Source organism: Hetaerina americana, unplaced genomic scaffold, assembly GCF_022747635.1.
Source record: "Hetaerina americana unplaced genomic scaffold, ioHetAmer1.1.p SCAF_2, whole genome shotgun sequence".
In the NCBI taxonomy this organism is placed as follows: Eukaryota; Metazoa; Arthropoda; class Insecta; order Odonata; family Calopterygidae; genus Hetaerina; species Hetaerina americana.
The window spans coordinates 97198152-97215476 of NW_027286763.1; the positions used below are offsets into that span (position 1 = coordinate 97198152).

The following is a 17325-nucleotide window of genomic DNA, read 5'->3' on the forward strand; positions in this document are numbered from 1 at the left end:
TCGTTGCCACCTTTATCAAGGAGGAGAGGGACAGAACCTCCACGCTCGACCCACGTCACGGAACGCGATGCCGAAGTTTTTGGAGCAGCGTTATTCCATCAAATTTGCAGTAAAGCTTGGGAAATCGTCTACCGAAACTGTCGGTATGATTAACCAGGCTTACGGGGAGTCAGCCATGTCCAGAAACATGATCTTTCGGTGGCACAAGATGTTCGTGGAGGGCAGAGAAGAGGTCGATGACAAACCACGGCCTGGACGCCCATCAACGACACTCACCGACGAAAATGTGCGAAAAGTTCGCGATGTACTGAACTCTGATCGTTGTCTTAGTGTTCGGATGATAGCAGAGCAGTGTAATGTGCCAAAAACAATAGTGCACGAGATTATTAGGGAGCAATTACAGATGCGAAAAATTTGTGCAAAGTTGGTGCCGAAAGTGCTCAGTGATGATCAAAGACTCAATCGTTTGGAAATCGCGACACAACTTGCGGATCACTGCAAAAATGATCCACATTTTTTAGAGAACGTTGTTTCGGGTGACGAGACGTGGATCTTTGAGTACGACCCGGAGTCGAAGAGACAAAGTGCGGAGTGGCACACCCCATCATCACCCCGTCAAAAGAAAGCTCGCATGAGCAAATCTCGGATCAAGGCGATGCTCATTGTCTTTTTTGACAAAAGGGGAGTCGTCCACTACGAATTTGTACCTGAATGACAAACTGTAAATGTGCATTTTACGTCCAAGTGCTCGACAGGCTTCGAAAACGAGTCGCCTGCGTCCGGCCAGCGATCAAAAACATCTGGCGGCTGCATCACGACAATGCGCCGTCTCACACCGCGCTTGTCGTGTCGGACTTCTTGGCCAAGCACGGCGTGGCAACGCTGCCGCACCCACCCTTCAGCCCGGACTTGGCACCACCGGACTTCTTTCTGTTCCCGAAGATAAAGAGGAGTTTGAAAGGAACGCGATACGGGACTTTGGACACCGTCAAAGAGGCCGTGACGACGTGTCTTCGAGAAGTTCCCGATGATGCCTTCGCAGGAGCATTCCAGGAATGGGAACGCCGCTGGAACAAGTGTATTGACTCACAAGGGTCCTATTTTGAGGAATATTAGCTTAAGAAATGTAAAAATGTAATAAATTTTTTTTCCTGAGCTCAGTACACTTATTTTCCGGACAAACCCTGTATATATATATATATATATATATATATATATATATATATATATATGTATATATATATATACACACACACACATATATATGTATATATATATATACACACACACACACACATATATATATATATGTATATGTGTGTATATATATATATATATATATATATATATATAGTATATGCTTTCATAGACGTAACACGGAAGTGCCGAATAGTACAATACACAGTAACACATAATATAGAAACACAAAAAAAGAGAACACTCACACGTATTTTCTTGATATTTCGACGGAAACAATCCGTCTTCCTCTGAAGATGTAGAAGTAATGACTGCTGGAATTGTTGAGGTGAGGGGTGCGAGAGAAAGGGAAGGGGGCCAGGGGAAGGGGAGAACGGGAGGCGAAGGAGGGGTGAAAGGAATGGTTGGGGAGAGGAAAGGGAGAGGGAAGGGGTGGAAGTAACAGTTTTAGGCCACTCCCATCAGTGAACGACATTGAGGCCCGGATGCTGATAGGCCATACAGATGTAAATGAAAGCCAATTCAAGGGTTTTTAATTCTATAGGGTTATCGGATGTGGGAAGGGACGCTAGGACGGAAACATTGTAACACTGGTTGAAGGGGGTATTATGATGGGAAGCATGTTTAGGGATGGGGAGACCCGCGGACGGGGAGGAGGGATTGCACAACCACCGCGCCTCGTGCAATCCCTCCTCCCCGTCCGCGGGTCTCCCCATCCCTAAACATGCTTCCCATCATAATACCCCCTTCAACCAGTGTTACAATGTTTCCGTCCTAGCGTCCCTTCCCACATCCGATAACCCTATAGAATTAAAAACCCTTGAATTGGCTTTCATTTACATCTGTATGGCCTATCAGCATCCGGGCCTCAATGTCGTTCACTGATGGGAGTGGCCTAAAACTGTTACTTCCACCCCTTCCCTCTCCCTTTCCTCTCCCCAACCATTCCTTTCACCCCTCCTTCGCCTCCCGTTCTCCCCTTCCCCTGGCCCCCTTCCCTTTCTCTCGCACCCCTCACCTCAACAATTCCAGCAGTCATTACTTCTACATCTTCAGAGGAAGACGGATTGTTTCCGTCGAAATATCAAGAAAATACGTGTGAGTGTTCTCTTTTTTTGTGTTTCTATATTATGTGTTACTGTGTATTGTACTATATATATATATATATATATACATATACAGGTATACACACACTTGAAGAATATATATATGTACTTGAAGAAGGCCTCTGAGAAGGCCGAAAGCTCGAGCAATTTACCGTGTTACTGTCCTTTTAAATGTTGCTATTCTCTTTGTGTTCTATTGTGCCATCCCATTGTATATATATATTTGTATGTGTATATATATAAATCTGTATGTGTGTGTGTCTTTATATATATATATATATATATATATATATATATATATATATATATATATATATATATATATATATATATATATATATACACACATATACATATATATATGTATATGTATATATATCTATTTAAACACACAAATATATATATACATATATATATATGTATATATATCTATTTATACACACAAATATATCTATTAGAATCAAATGCATTCCTGGTTTCATAGAACCTGTCCTGGGACAATAAAATCACCATTCTCCTCTATTTATCTGCCGAGCTACGTCCAACTCATTATATGCTACTTCTGAAGTAAATTAAAGATTTCCTCAATGTTATGTCTTCATAATGCAAGGATTTTATTTATTCATTCATATCCCCTTGAGTGCTTCATCTATTCTGCGCAAATAGTCTGCAAATCTTCTCGATTCCCTGCTTTTAAATGTATTTCGAATGAGAAGAGATGGAAAAAAAAGAAGGTAAGAGACTATGTTTATATCTATGCAACATCGGCATTAACATTTGACTAGCTCAATCCAGGAGATGAGTGATTTTGTGACCCAAACGTAAGCAAACTCGCCTGAGTACATATTTACACTGGAGGTTGAGGAAGGCAGATATTGTCATTCTTGATAAATTAAGTTTCAAAAACTTGACCTATTTACAAAGAAATTTCAAACTTTGGCCAACTCATTCATTACTCACCAGTTGGAATAAGGTTTCCATCCACTGGAGTGTAATCATCAGCATTTATTGTGACCAAATGTTCATAAGTTCCTTCACTGCCGGCATCCTAAAATAAAATTGACTTGACTTACTCAGTTTTTCAGTGAGAGAAATACTTCATTGTTATTAACTATAATTCCTGTCATAATATTTCCATTATTTTGATTTCCCTGTCAATGCTGAAGCCATATCCATTTACTCTAGCATAATAGATTGAAGAAACATTCCCCTTCTCTTAAATACTTTGCATTAAAATCCACCACGAAATATAAATACCGTAAATATATATACCTGCATATTTGCAATCGCAACTCAAAATGAATAATCTTCTAAAGATTGGAATCCTTATGATGCAAAATCTGATGCCACTAATAAAAATTTTAATCTTTAAATGTACAACTCACTATATGACATAAGTATACACCAACTCCATTTACATGAAGAGACAAATTAGGAGTGGTTACATTTGGTACTCAACTATATAAAAATATCCAAAAACTATTAGGTCTCGAGGGACAAAATAAGGATTAGTATATAAAATAGAATAATTAATCAAAATCTACTCTTAGCATGCCTTTCTTGATTCTTTGGAATTGTTAAGGCTCTTTGGTTGACGGTGAATTTCACAGGAGAGGAAGAACCACTGGGATTTACATTGCACTCTTGTCTAACCCGCGACACACACTCAAAACCTTGGAAATTAGCTTCCAGAATAGCTAACCAAGCAATTTAACATTTAAAAATACACACAAAACTAAGTCCTCAATTTGATAATATACTCACATGGCCTGCCAAATTAAAGTATGAATGATTTGTTAAATTTATAGGGGTTGGCTTTGTCACAGTAGCTTGCAATTGAAGAAGAAGTTCATTGTTTGACGTGAGGCTATAAGTAGCGTGTGTCAGAACTTCCCCCGGATAGCCTTCATCACCATCACCACTTAGAAGGCTAAGCACCAATTTTCCTCCACCTACTACATGTGATTCCCAATTCATCTGTAATAAATGGCATTATGAAAAAATTATCAATCAGAAGTAGCAAGTTTGCACGCAGAACTTACTCTTTATGTAATAGGTTTTGTCAAAATAAATCTTTAGAAGATGAACTCTTTATTTGTTTTATTCCCCATCACAAAAATTTTATCAGGTAAAGCCAATATTATTATTATTAGGTAATCTACCGGTTAAGGTAGGTTTTTGGATGGACACAGCTACTAAATAAAACATTTTGTGGCTCCTAACAAAACACAAAATCCACACACATCCTACTCTACATCAGGTCCCTCTTTATCTCTGAGTACTTTCTTCCTCCCTTCATCCCTCCTCATATCCTCCTGCTTCAATGACCACGTTTCCGCATTCATAGCTACGCTCCATATCAAAGTTTTTACGAGTCTTTTCTTAATATCCTTACTCAACGTCCCTCTCATCAACTCCCTCCTCCTCGTGAAAGCCTCTTTGCCTAGCGCAATTCTTCTCCTTACGTCCCTACTACTTTGACCGTGTTGGTCCAAAACACTTCCGAGATACGTAAACTATTCTACCTGCTCTAGTTTTGACCATCCTATTTTAATGTTTAGCTTAGCCTTTTTCTTTCTAGAAAATTGCATAACCTTTGTTTTATTAATATTGATTCTCATCCCATACCTGTCACACTGAATTTCCAATTGACTCAGCAATGCTTGCAACCCCTTGGCTGACTGAGAAACTAAAGCTTGGCCATCAGCAAACCTAACTGATTTTACGAATTCCGAAACTTCTGCAAGTATGTCAATGTCTCATACATCAGGCAGTTTTCCACAAATTCATTTAGCTGATCATAACATGAAACATCCACCTTTCCATCATTACCACTTCCAATTCACACAGCATTTTCCACCCTTTCCATATACTTTGCTTACACAACCCACTAGCTTTCACTGTGACAGTGGAAACTTGTCATCAGATGAAGATTGAACAGGGAAAATGGCTAGAGTAAACTACTTTACTTCATTTTTCACCCTCACCCATTATTCATCTTCTTAAACCCTGCTCACTTGTCTGCTGATTGTGCAACATGTTACCCACCAAGTTTCTACACCAGAATAATTCACCTCTAATTTCACCAGCCAAAAACCTTTAACAATTTGAAATATTTACTGGAGATATTTGAACCAACCCTAAATAACTTCAATAATGCAACAACACCATTGCAAAATAATATCATCCAAAACTACCATTGAAATGTGACCACCTTGTGCTTAAGTTCTCTGCTTCCTAATAACCGCCTTATGTTCTCTCACCCTTAACAACTTTTCCTATTGGCTAAAAACTAATCACAACCAATACCTTGAGTAGCTTTATGCACAGAGGTGCCATAATAATGCTATGCATAAGTAAAAAAGGTTTCTGGCGTGACTAGGTGGAAAATCTTCACATTGAAATTAAACAACTTGGCTTTTCCACATGGAAAATGTTTTCATTTACCACCTAGGTTTCGTTATGGTATAACATCGTCAGGTGACAATGTTATGCCATAACGAAACCTAGGTCGTAAATAAAAACCTTTTCCATGTGGAAAAGCCAAGTTGTTTATTTTCAATTTCACTATGCATAAGTAAATCAATTTCAACATACCTTATCAAACCCTTTAAAACCCCCGTGGAGATGGTTATTTCCTTCGTTTTTTGAGAGATGATATTCTTTGTCTCCAATTTTAAAGGATGCATTAGCTATTCTGTTGGTGACCCTTCCTATTATGGCTCCGAAGTATGGATTATCCTTATTGAGATACTCTGAAATAAATCATTTCATTAGGACATACTGATACTTCATCAGAAATATTGACAGCATAATTAAAAAATAGTTCTGTAATATTGAAATAACAACAAATATTAGCAGTACATGCAGGGAAGAAAACACGCAACCATAATTCTTAAGTATAACCAATGCATTAAAAAGAATTTTTTTATAACACAATATTTGGTTTATGTTATAATCAAGTTATCCATAAGGTGGATGAGTTCAGTGAGCAAATCATTTGTGCTCCTCCTTGCTCCGCACTTAAGAAGCAACGAGCAGACCAACAAGTACATTAATCATGCAAAAATCCCGTCTATATTTCCATCTAACACCTTACTTTCCCTAGGTTTTATATCTCGCAATAGCTTACCCTCACGCAATTTATTAGAGCATGCTCCCATGCCCACCATTGGCAGACCAAAATTCTCTGAGCATGCTCATAATTCTCCGAACAAATGCAAATTTCAATGCTCATGGTTAGGGGTATATCACATTACTACCTTTTATGGCCAAGAAAAACAAGCTATAGATCATTTTGTGCAGTATTCATGAATGTAAGCTGTAATTGGGAATTAAAATACAACCACAGCTTAGTGTGACAAGACTAATAATTATAGATACTAATATTTTACATAATTTTCATTTCTATACCAATACCAAATTATAGTGAAGTTATCATGATTCTGGAAGCACACTGTAGATGATTTTAATATGAAATACTTTTCATGTGCAAGATTAAAAATAATTGAAAAATACACATTTGATTGGCCTGGTTAGGCCCGAAACAATGAATGTCAGACAGTATTTAAACAGTTGGTAAAACACTGAATACTGCCTAGGAAGAAAACTTCAGATTAGTCACATATACTCATACATTTAGCACTAACTTATATGGAGCCATTCTATATGAATATATGTGACAAACTTAACGGTATCCCATCGGAGATAAATTCAACCACGACTCATTTTCTTTCTGTTGTGCATTAAGAATCCACCATGCTAAATTTCTACTTATTTTGTGAGTGAATATAAATCTGCTGGGTGAAGGTTATGCAAAACACACTCCATCGGCCACACCCATATTCCTAACACAGCTTTTGCTTTTTGCAAAATATGACTTTACAAAGATCATATTACTAACCCAAGCCAGTAACCTCACTACCAAACATAAAATTAAAATCTTCAAAATGTAAGGTTTATTACTCTCTGCGTGTCAGTGAACGAACTTCGGAATGCATGTAAAAAAGGGAAAGAAAAAGCTTGGTCCTACCAATCTTGAGCTAAAAATAATATACAAGGAGTGTGTACACATATAATAAAAAATGTACGTCAAAACTGCTGAACAATGAGTGCATTTTTATATTTTCAACATGCTAACTCATTATTTCACGAGTAATCATTCACTTAATTTGCCAGAGTTACTCATTGCACCATAAATATATTGTGTAAACGCAGAAGTATTACTATACTAGAAGAATTTCTGAAACCTTCCCTCTACCATACGTTTAACTGATATTTATTAACTTGAACCAAGTAAACATTACGTATGTTGGTTGACCGCAAATTAATTTTCAATGAGCCGGTAAGCGAAATTTATGCATTTAGGCAAAGACATAAATAACGGCATTATTGGAGGACAAGAAAATTATACCACCATGACTACCATCTTTTATACAAAGCTCCCTTAGCGGTAATTTTCATTTGTTACAAATATCTATATCAAACTCCTACCAATTTTTCTCACTAAGGGCATTCGCGAGAAAATAATTTTAATTCATATTTTTAATTTCTGGTGATTTTGACGATCATTTTCACCTGATTAACTTCCCAGTTTACCTTCAAATTGAGATTATATACAATCAAGTTTACGTTCAAATACAATCACCAATGGCAAATAAAGAATGTTATTACGTTGTTAATTGGTATAATCACCGATTGGCGAAATTGGTTAACGGCAAGAACCCACCATCAAGACTGTCAAATCCCAAAACGACGTCGTCAATGCTTCCTCGGGCATTCGGCACTTTGATTGACGTTATGATTCCACCATAGGTTATTATTTGTACACACATTCCTGTTTTGTTTGTCATTGTGAACCGACGAACGATTTCAGATACACCTGTCGTTTCATTTCGAAGAAATCCAAATCCATCTTCTTCTAATTCTACGTCGCTATGGATTTCCTCCATAATTACTTAAGCTACAGTCGACAACTCCCAAGAATGACGAAAACGGAAATCAGCCGCCAACAAGGAAGTTTTGGGGACGGGACGACCATGTGATAACCTTTTCACGGTTGAATTTTTTCACTTGTTTGTCGCGGGAAAAATAAACAACATTACTATGGAAACGTATGTAAAATACGCCACGATGCTCCTTTGAACGGTATTCATAATGAATCTTGAGCGAGTGTAAGCATCTATTGCTAGGTTACTTTGATATAGTGTTTCATAGTAGAATTATATTTGTTCAAAATAAAAGGTTTGGGAATCTTCAAGCCTTACATTTCTGGGCATCGGAGCACAAGGCACTTCTGTGTAGCACAATAAAATCTGGGGATCATTTAAATTGTTAAAACAAAAGATAGAGGGATAGGTGATTTTTTACTTTTTAATTAATTTCATTATACCCGCCATAGGATATTTATTCTTAAATTGTCAAATAGTGAAAAAAATGCAAATTAAGTAATACCATGCATGTAAATAAAATCTGTAACAGCCAGGAAGTAATTCATTACAAATTGTAAAGTACTCATTTATCTAAATAGCAAGTGTTGAGTGGTGGTATCAATATAAGGTATGAAAGTACCTCATACTATACCAAAATGTGCTTGCAAAGCTTACAAACCATCAAAAGCATGTTTGATGCATGTCTCTGAACCCAATCGAATTCTTAAAGCCGAACAAGTGATATGGGATGAGTTACTTCCAAAGAGTTTGTCAGAATTAGCTACCAATGCTTTAATAAAAAACTTTGCAGGTAAATATTTCATGCAAGATGACAATGAATTAACATACTTAACAGTGTTAGTAGTTATATGAAAAATGTTTAAGGTCTGAATTGAGAGTTTTCGTTTGGGGTGTTGAAGTGAAATATTTTATATCTTTCAGAAAAACCAATATTCAATGAGATACTTCTAGAAGATGATAAAAATGTGTTGCTAGAGAACTTGCCTTTAGATTTGCCACTAAATATTGTCATCCCTATAATACCAGATGGAATTTATTGGCAAAGAAGGTCCCTGGAAAGGTGGCCATCTCCAGCTGATGGTGTATGAACATTTGTATACATTTTGAACTTTAATGTACCATTTTCAGTGATTAATCCTGAATTGTGTTCTGCTGATGAATACTTAGCACTTTTTTTATGTACAAAGGATATTTTGAGTTCTACAGGACAAAAGGTTTGGTAAATATTATCACAGGTAAAGATAAACATGAAAAATGTCAGGAGAAATGGAGGTACCAATTATATTACATAATGGTTTATTATCAATTTAGAAATAGTGTCAATGACTCACTTTTCTTGAGTTCAGGGGAGCATGCCCATTCAGATCATAATTTAGCTTTTATGAAATGAAATTTAAAATCCAAGATGAAATGTAAGGGTAGGAGAATGGTAAAGTGGGATGTTAATGCTTTGATGGGAGCATAAAAGGAGTACCATGAAAAACTTAACAAACACCTAAGGATGCAGGAATGAAAATGGTTGGAGATTAGTGAGTGAATCTTAAAAATGGAATGGAAAAAGCAGCAAAGGTCCAATCAGGATGACTTGTAAAAAAGCAGACTGAATTAGAGTGGGTGCACGATAGGTCACATAGCTAATATTTCAAACTCATAATACAAAATGGAATGTTCATGCATAAATGCAACAGTGATGCTCAATTTATTAGCATATTTATTCTTAATTTGTAATCTAATCATATCAAAGCATAAACTTTCAATATCTTAAAGCTCTAGCTGTATTCAAAGAACTGCAGGAGATGCTGTGACATTAACATTAAATCTAGCCATCCACTTATGAGCATTAAAATGCAACAATTTAAAAGTGTAAAAATGTTAACCTTGAATGGGATACCTGTGAGGCATATGATTTTTTACACTTTGAAAATTTTTACACTCCAGCTGGTGTTAATGTTTTTAAAACATATGTACTCTACAGAGAGACAAACATGAACTTATTTTTCAATTTCAAAAGTAATACAATATATAAACTTTTCTCATACTAATCCCTTTTCCCTCAGACTTGTGACATTGCTAAACATAATAATTCTTGGAGAGAGCTGTACCTAGAAAGAGACCTCCAGGAATGGATTGAAAACCTAGTTCCTGGTGATGAAATTGAGCTGGGAGTGATGAGTTCTGAAGGTTGGGGGGCATGGCAGAAGAATCAGTGGGTGGATGATACATATGTCATAGCCTTAGACAGGGAGAGCATCAGTGAAGGAGAGGGTGCTCATGCAGAAGAGGTGGATAAGGAGGATATGTTTGGTCCTGAAGATGACATAGAAGGGGGGCAGAAAGTTTTTGAAAATGGAGCTGACTATAAGGATATGTTTCCAGAGCAAGGAGAAGAGGATGAAGATGATGACGATGAAGATGAGGAGGGGGAAGAGCAGGAGGATGAGTTTGAGGAAGAGGACAGTGATGCCACATCTCTCAAAAAATCTATGTTGGTATTCCATGTCGACTCACAAAAAGCACCAAATCCTTACTATTTATTCAAATCCCCCCATCCCCAAATCATTGACTCAATTAACAATCAGCCACAGAGGATGTGGTTTCCTATTTGGCATTGTTTGCCAGAAATGGTTAATTAGCTTTATCCATGATTCCCATATCTGTTACGATAAGCATTTTAGAATAACTCAAGCATCAAAGAAGGTTAAAACAGTATTCATGATTTCAATTCGCTGCTGATGAAAACTCATTGATGCTGAAATAGAATATATTTAGAAAAATAGTTTGCATCTTACATTCACTATTATATGATTCAAAGAAAACACTACAATTTTCTACTCGCCTGGAGAAATTGATGAGCGCAAAGGAATATCACAGAAGATGAAAATTAATTATTGCTAATAGGCCATTCAGTTCCTGGTAGCTAGGCATTATTTTTCACTCTTCCAGTTCAACAAACTATTATTTGCACTGATAACTATGCATATATCCCTTGATCTTTTTTTTTGTTCCAGATACTTTTTCAAATTTTTCATATTGTGGTGGAGATACTGATCACTTAGCTAAGAAAAAGCTAAATGAAAATAAAAGTCACAACAATTGCTTGGAAAAAATTATTATTATTCTCAGAAAGCCCATAAAAAATACCTGCCATGTATAAATGAAAACTCATCGATCTATATAATTCAGAGTTACATCCTGATTAATTTACAAAATCAATCTTAATTGTTTGACACATTTTAGAATTGCCAAAAGAGCATCGAATGTCATTTTCTCCAAATGAATTAACTTGAGGAGCATAATATTTTCCCAACCTTCATATTTGAGTATCACAGTTCTTACAATGAAAATTAGTATTTTAAGTGTGAAGATTCTAATATAAATGTAATGAAAAGTACTTATATGAAGGTATCAAAAATATGACTTTGTGATATCATACCTATTAAATAAATGGTATGAAAGGAGAAGCGAAAGAAAATAAATGGTAAGTAATTGGGCATAATTTTACATGCACACGCATTATACGTTTCGGACATACTCAAGCAAGCCAAAGTTTCATGTTGGTGCCCTTCCAGAGATAAACCAGAGGATCAACCAAAAACATTAGAAAAAGTTTCCTGGGTATCTCAGTACATCCATCACCTAAGGCTATGCCAGCTGCTAGTAGGGAACCCTCCAACACCTCCACCGGAAGGATCATTGCATGATTGCATCACGCATCCACCTCTAAATGATCATATCGACTTGGGACCAATTCTTTGCAGGATTGAAAACCTTCAGGTAAATAGTAATTCCACTTGCTCAGGATGGTAATAATCTGACCTCATTAGAACACACATTCTATTTTCAAGCAGCATACATGAACTGTATAAATGGTGGGCAAACTCACATTATTTTTTTCAGGAGCTGTCTATTGTATATGAAGTAAGAAATCTGGGCATTGATTTTGCCTGGAACTACTTCACATTTTCTATGGCTGATACAATCAACTTGGCCAGAGGCCTCCTTTATTGCAACCAGCTCAAAATTTTTAGGTGTTTATTGGATTTGTATATTTTTTGGAAATTTAGTAAAATAGATTTGTTAAGTATGTAAAATGATACTTCATGCATATATGTGACTTTTTCGGAAAATAAAATTCCTGACTGCCAATTCTATCCACATTTGAAACAGTAGTAATGCTTGATTTTTATGATAGCTCATTCCAAATTCTTATGCTATTTGAGTGCCAGAAATAAAGTTTGCTCAAATATGTACATTTGTTTTCCTCAACAGACTACAACGGAGTGATTTAGATGATGCACGATTGATCGTTTTACTCCAGAGTATGATTAATGGAGTGACACAACTTGAAATTCTTGATTTTTCACACAACCGCATATCAAATGATGGAGCAATAGCCTTGGCAAAGCTGATATCATGGCATAAAAGCCTACAGGAACTAAAATTGTGTAACAACTACATAGGTTAGTTTTCTTAAGGTCCTAATTATATTACTTTATGAAGGTTTGATTCACACCAGGAGTACAGATTCTTAATAAAATTAAAGGTTCATGAAATATCTCAATGGATAAATTAGTCCTAGGGTGACAGCATTTTTGATCACTGGTGGATCTTATAGTAAAAAGAGAGAGCAGTTTATAGTCTGCATAGAGAAAGACTAAAGGAAAATTATTTCTATTGGTCCACTCCCATCCTGCTTAAAAATTATCACTGTGTTTATAATACACCTCCAAAAGCCGCCAGTTCATATACTTTTTTTGCGAACCACATCATGATTTAAGAATTTTTTCATTAATACTAACCCATGTTTCTCAAAAAACTGAACCCTAAAACTAAGTAAACTATATTGTTTAATAAAGCCCACTCCAAAATAAAGTAGCAGGTAGATGAACAATATAAAGCTAAAGAATTAGCAAATATGAATAACAATGCATTTCTATTGAAATTATTTAAGTCAATAATTTCTCCCTTTTGTGTTAGGTTCATTAGGTATTGAAGGCATAAGTTTTGCATTAGCAAGGTCTCCTGCACTGGCTCATTTGGATTTACGCCTGAACTCGTACGTGGGCGATGAAGGAGGAATATTCCTTTGTTCTGCCCTGTCACAAAATACAAAACTGAAATCGTTATTCCTGGCTGCTTGCGGATTGGGAAGTAAAGCTGGGAAATTTGTTGGAGAGATGTTCAAAGTGAATTCAACACTTCTGGAGATGGATCTGAGCAACAATGACCTTACAGAGGTAATGTTTTTAAAATAACAAGAAAAAGGAGAAACATTTCCATTGCCCTTTCCTCATCTGTTTCTGCACTAAGAAATTTATCACCCAAGATATAGATCACCCAAATAAGGCAGTGGCTATGCACACTAAATATTTGTTTAATGATAATTCTGTCCCATTTTCACAAATTTTTAAAGCACAGGCAAAAACAAATGCCTCTAGATAGTTTTTTAGCAAAAAGTATTTGGAATTACTATGATTAGATAATCTACCAGTTAATGTAGGTTTTCGGATGGTCACAACTACCAAATAAATATTTTGTGACTCCCAACAAAACACAATCCAGCAACCTAGTCGACATCAGGTCCCTCTTCATCATCGAGTACTTCCTTCCTCCATTCATCCCATCCATCATCCCTATCCTATCCCGTTCAATATCCCACTGTCTTCATCTATTTTTCATGCCTCCTTAGAATCTCTCCTAGCAAACCCCTCTCCTTGCACACCATAGTAGTACCACCTAGTACTTCCTCATTTGTTTTCCTTTTGGTCCATTTCACTCTCCATTCTTCTCCATACCCACATTTCAAAAGCCTCCAAACTACCTCTATTCTCCTGCTTCAATGACCACATTTCCACACTGTACATATCAAAGTTTTTACGAGTCTTTTCTTGACATCCTTACTACTCAACATCCCTGTCATCAACTCCCTCCTCCTTGTAAAAGCCAGCCTCTTTGTCTAGTTCAATTCTTCTCCTTACGTCCCTACTACTTTGAGCGTGTTGGCCCAACACACTTCCAACACACGTTAACTGTTCTAGATTTTGCCCTCCTATTTTAATGATAACCTTAGCCTTTCTCTTTCTAGAAAACCACATAACCTTTGTTTTATTAATATTGATTCTCGTCCCATATCCATCGCACTGAGTTTCCAATTCACTCAGCAATACTTGCAACCCATTGGCTGACTGACAAATTAGAGCTTGGTCATCAGCAAACATAACTGATTTTACGAATCCCTCGCCCACTTTCATTCCTACGTCCTTTTCTTCCCATGCCTCTTTAATCATTTCCTCTACATACAGGTTGAACAGCAAAGGTGATAATGGGCAACCCTGCCTTACACCTCTTCCTAACACTGCCCATCCAGACTCCCCGTTCCCAACTCGCACCTCAGCAGTCTTGAGACATGTACAGGTTGCAGATTAGCCTCCTTTCCCACCAATCTATTCCTACTTTCTGCAATGTACTCATTAGTTTTTCCAAATTTACTTTATCAAACGCTTTTTCGAAATCTACGAAACAGGCATATACTTCCTGATTGTATTCTATATTCCTCTCGATTAGTGATCTCATTACTGCAATAGCATCACGCGTGCCTCTCCCCTTCCTAAACCCAAACTGATCATCCCCTGAGTAATCATTACTCTCTATCCTTTTGCTGCCCTACTCTCTATCCTTTTACTGATGATCCTGAGAACAATTTAAGCTGCATGGGATATCAAACTTATTTTTCTGTAGTCCTCACATGATGCAGCCTTTACCTTTTTCGTATTAGGAACTAACACTGATCTCACAAAGTCTTCCAGTCAGATTCCTTCCTCATAGATACTACGAATCAGCCCATATAGCCTCTTCCTCCCACATTTTCCTAAACATTTCAATAGTTCCGCGGGAATGTTATCCACCCCCATGGCCTTATTTAGTTTCATCTCCCTTAATGCCCTTTCTATCTCATCATTGAGTATGCCTAGACCTAAGCTATCTTCCTCTATGTCTTGTTCCTTTTCTATGTCTAACTTTGTTGGTCTAAGTTCTTTACTATACAGTTCTTCTATATATTCCTTCCATCTCTCTAGGATCTTTCCTGTGTCAACTATTATCTTACCCACCTTATCTCTAACTGTTAGCATAGATCTCCCTCTCTTACCTACCGATAAAGATTTAACTTTGCTGTACAACGCACCAATTTCACCCTTCCTCTGCAAACTTTCCATATCCTCGCACTGCATCTTCCACCATGCTTCTTTTGCTTTATTTGTTGTCTCCCTCAATTTCTTGTTTCATTCTTTGTACTTCATTTTGCCTGACTCTGTGTTTACATTCTTCCATTTTCTCCTCTCATCCGTCATTGTAATCATCTCATCCGTTATCCATGGTTTCCTAGTCCTTTTTGCATTAACAGTTCCAATAGTGCCTTTCAATATCCCTTTCTTGATACATTCCCATTTTTCTTTGGTAATACTCAGCTCCTTACCATCCTCCTTGATTTTCTCTACAGCCTCCGGGTACTCCTTCCTTGTCAATCCATTTAATGCTTCTACATTCCATTTTCTTACCCACCGTCCCTGCCTCATCATTTTGAAACGGACACTACATTTCATTACAACTAAATAGTGGTCAGAGTCCGCATCCGATCCCGGGAAGCTGTGCGAATTTATCACACTGTTCCTAAACCTGTGTCTAACCAGAATATAATCTAGCTGGTACCTTTAAGCAATCAATAGCATTTGGAATATACTATAAATAATAAACTAAGGACTTAGAATGGTTTTTGTTTTTTACAAATCAAATTTGCATTCCAGGTTAGTTCATTCCATGTAGAAGAGAAGATGAAGATTATTTACAATCCATAAAAATGTATACATATTATTTTCTTTGAATAAACCTTTAGTTTATTTTCTTGGCATGGATAGCATTATCACATTTTACATTAATTTATAGAGGAAAAATTGTTTTGCTACAAAGAGAAATATCCCAAAACGAATTATGATTGCTCTGTGAGGTTCCACCGTATTTTACATGTATATTATCAGTCAAGTTAAATATAAAATGCAAATTATTAGGCATAAAAAATTGTTTCAAATATGGTGATTGAATTGTCAAAATCCAAAATGTGTATAACTCACAAATATAATGAATAAAATCAAGATAAATCTCTGTCGTTCCACACATAAAATAAACTTAAATACCACCTAGGACCAGGCCTGATGATGCTACAGTGCAATGAAACCTAGGTCACATTTAAGTTTATTTTATACCAGAAATTAAAAAGTTTAATTTTGACATTATTCATCATGGCACAATTTCACAAAGTTATGCCTGCAATGATTAATTACTTGCAGATATATGTGTATGCTATCAAAAGGACATACCACCCCTAGATTTGTAAAAAATTAATAGTTTTAACCCCTCAGACATTTTGAAATTTGGTGACTTTCTTTGATTTAACTTGATTATAATTGTGTATTTTTGTCCATCCAAACAATCTACCCTAATCGGTAGGGGCTAACCCAATCATTTTTGCAGAACAGTTAGATGTAAAGCGGAAAAAATTAATTCATGTCACAAATATAATATTTTTTCAAATTTCAGGAATCAGGGGAATTGCTGAACCAAGGATTAATAAAAAATTTCAAGCTACAAAAACTAGATCTCAGAATGACAAATGTATCACAGGCATGGGAGTTTGCCATTAATGAACAACTGGCCAGAAATATAGCAAACAGTACAAGAAACAATATCAATAGTAATTCACAACCAAATATGAAAACCATAGAAGAAAGTTAAGAATTTTGTTTCAATGCATTTATACCTGAATGTGTTATTATATTCCTATGTAAACTGTCATATGTATAATGGAGAATTCAGGCAATTTACAATAAGTGCTAAGGCATGTTACATCAACGTGGTACAGTCAATGCCAATATAGAAAATTTACTACAAACCTGGAAAAAACACAAAATTTAATACAGCCACCAGCTTGTCCAAAATACAAATGTACTAGCATAAAATTAACAGGGAATACCTTTGCAATTTCATTTTTTCCTACATCACTGTGTTTATACTCAATG

At 36.3% G+C, this 17325-nt stretch overlaps 2 protein-coding genes and 1 long non-coding RNA gene across 3 annotated transcripts in view; 2 read left to right on the forward strand and 1 right to left on the reverse strand.

Moving 5' to 3' along the window:
- LOC139687753 (galactose mutarotase-like) overlaps positions 1–8321 on the reverse strand; it is a 20087-nt gene extending 11766 nt beyond the window's left edge. The window contains exons 1-4 of the mRNA XM_071585028.1: positions 8032–8321; positions 5901–6058; positions 4068–4280; positions 3264–3351 (exon numbers count right to left, since the gene is read on the reverse strand). Of these exons, the coding sequence (XP_071441129.1) occupies positions 3264–3351; positions 4068–4280; positions 5901–6058; positions 8032–8254 (682 nt within the window). The 5' untranslated portion in view covers positions 8255–8321. The remainder of the gene's footprint in view (positions 1–3263; positions 3352–4067; positions 4281–5900; positions 6059–8031) is intronic.
- Positions 8322–11974: 3653 nt separating this feature from the next.
- Positions 11975–12535, forward strand: LOC139687741 (uncharacterized). The gene is made up of 3 exons (XR_011700656.1): positions 11975–12028; positions 12152–12282; positions 12524–12535. It is a non-coding gene; the product is annotated as an uncharacterized lncRNA (long non-coding RNA).
- Positions 12536–12575: 40 nt separating this feature from the next.
- Positions 12576–17041, forward strand: LOC139688181 (dynein regulatory complex subunit 5-like). The gene is made up of 3 exons (XM_071585608.1): positions 12576–12714; positions 13232–13491; positions 16847–17041. The coding sequence occupies exons 1-3, from the start codon at positions 12576–12578 to the stop codon at positions 17039–17041; spliced, it is 594 nt and encodes a 197-aa protein (XP_071441709.1).
- The last annotated feature ends 284 nt before the right edge of the window (positions 17042–17325 follow it).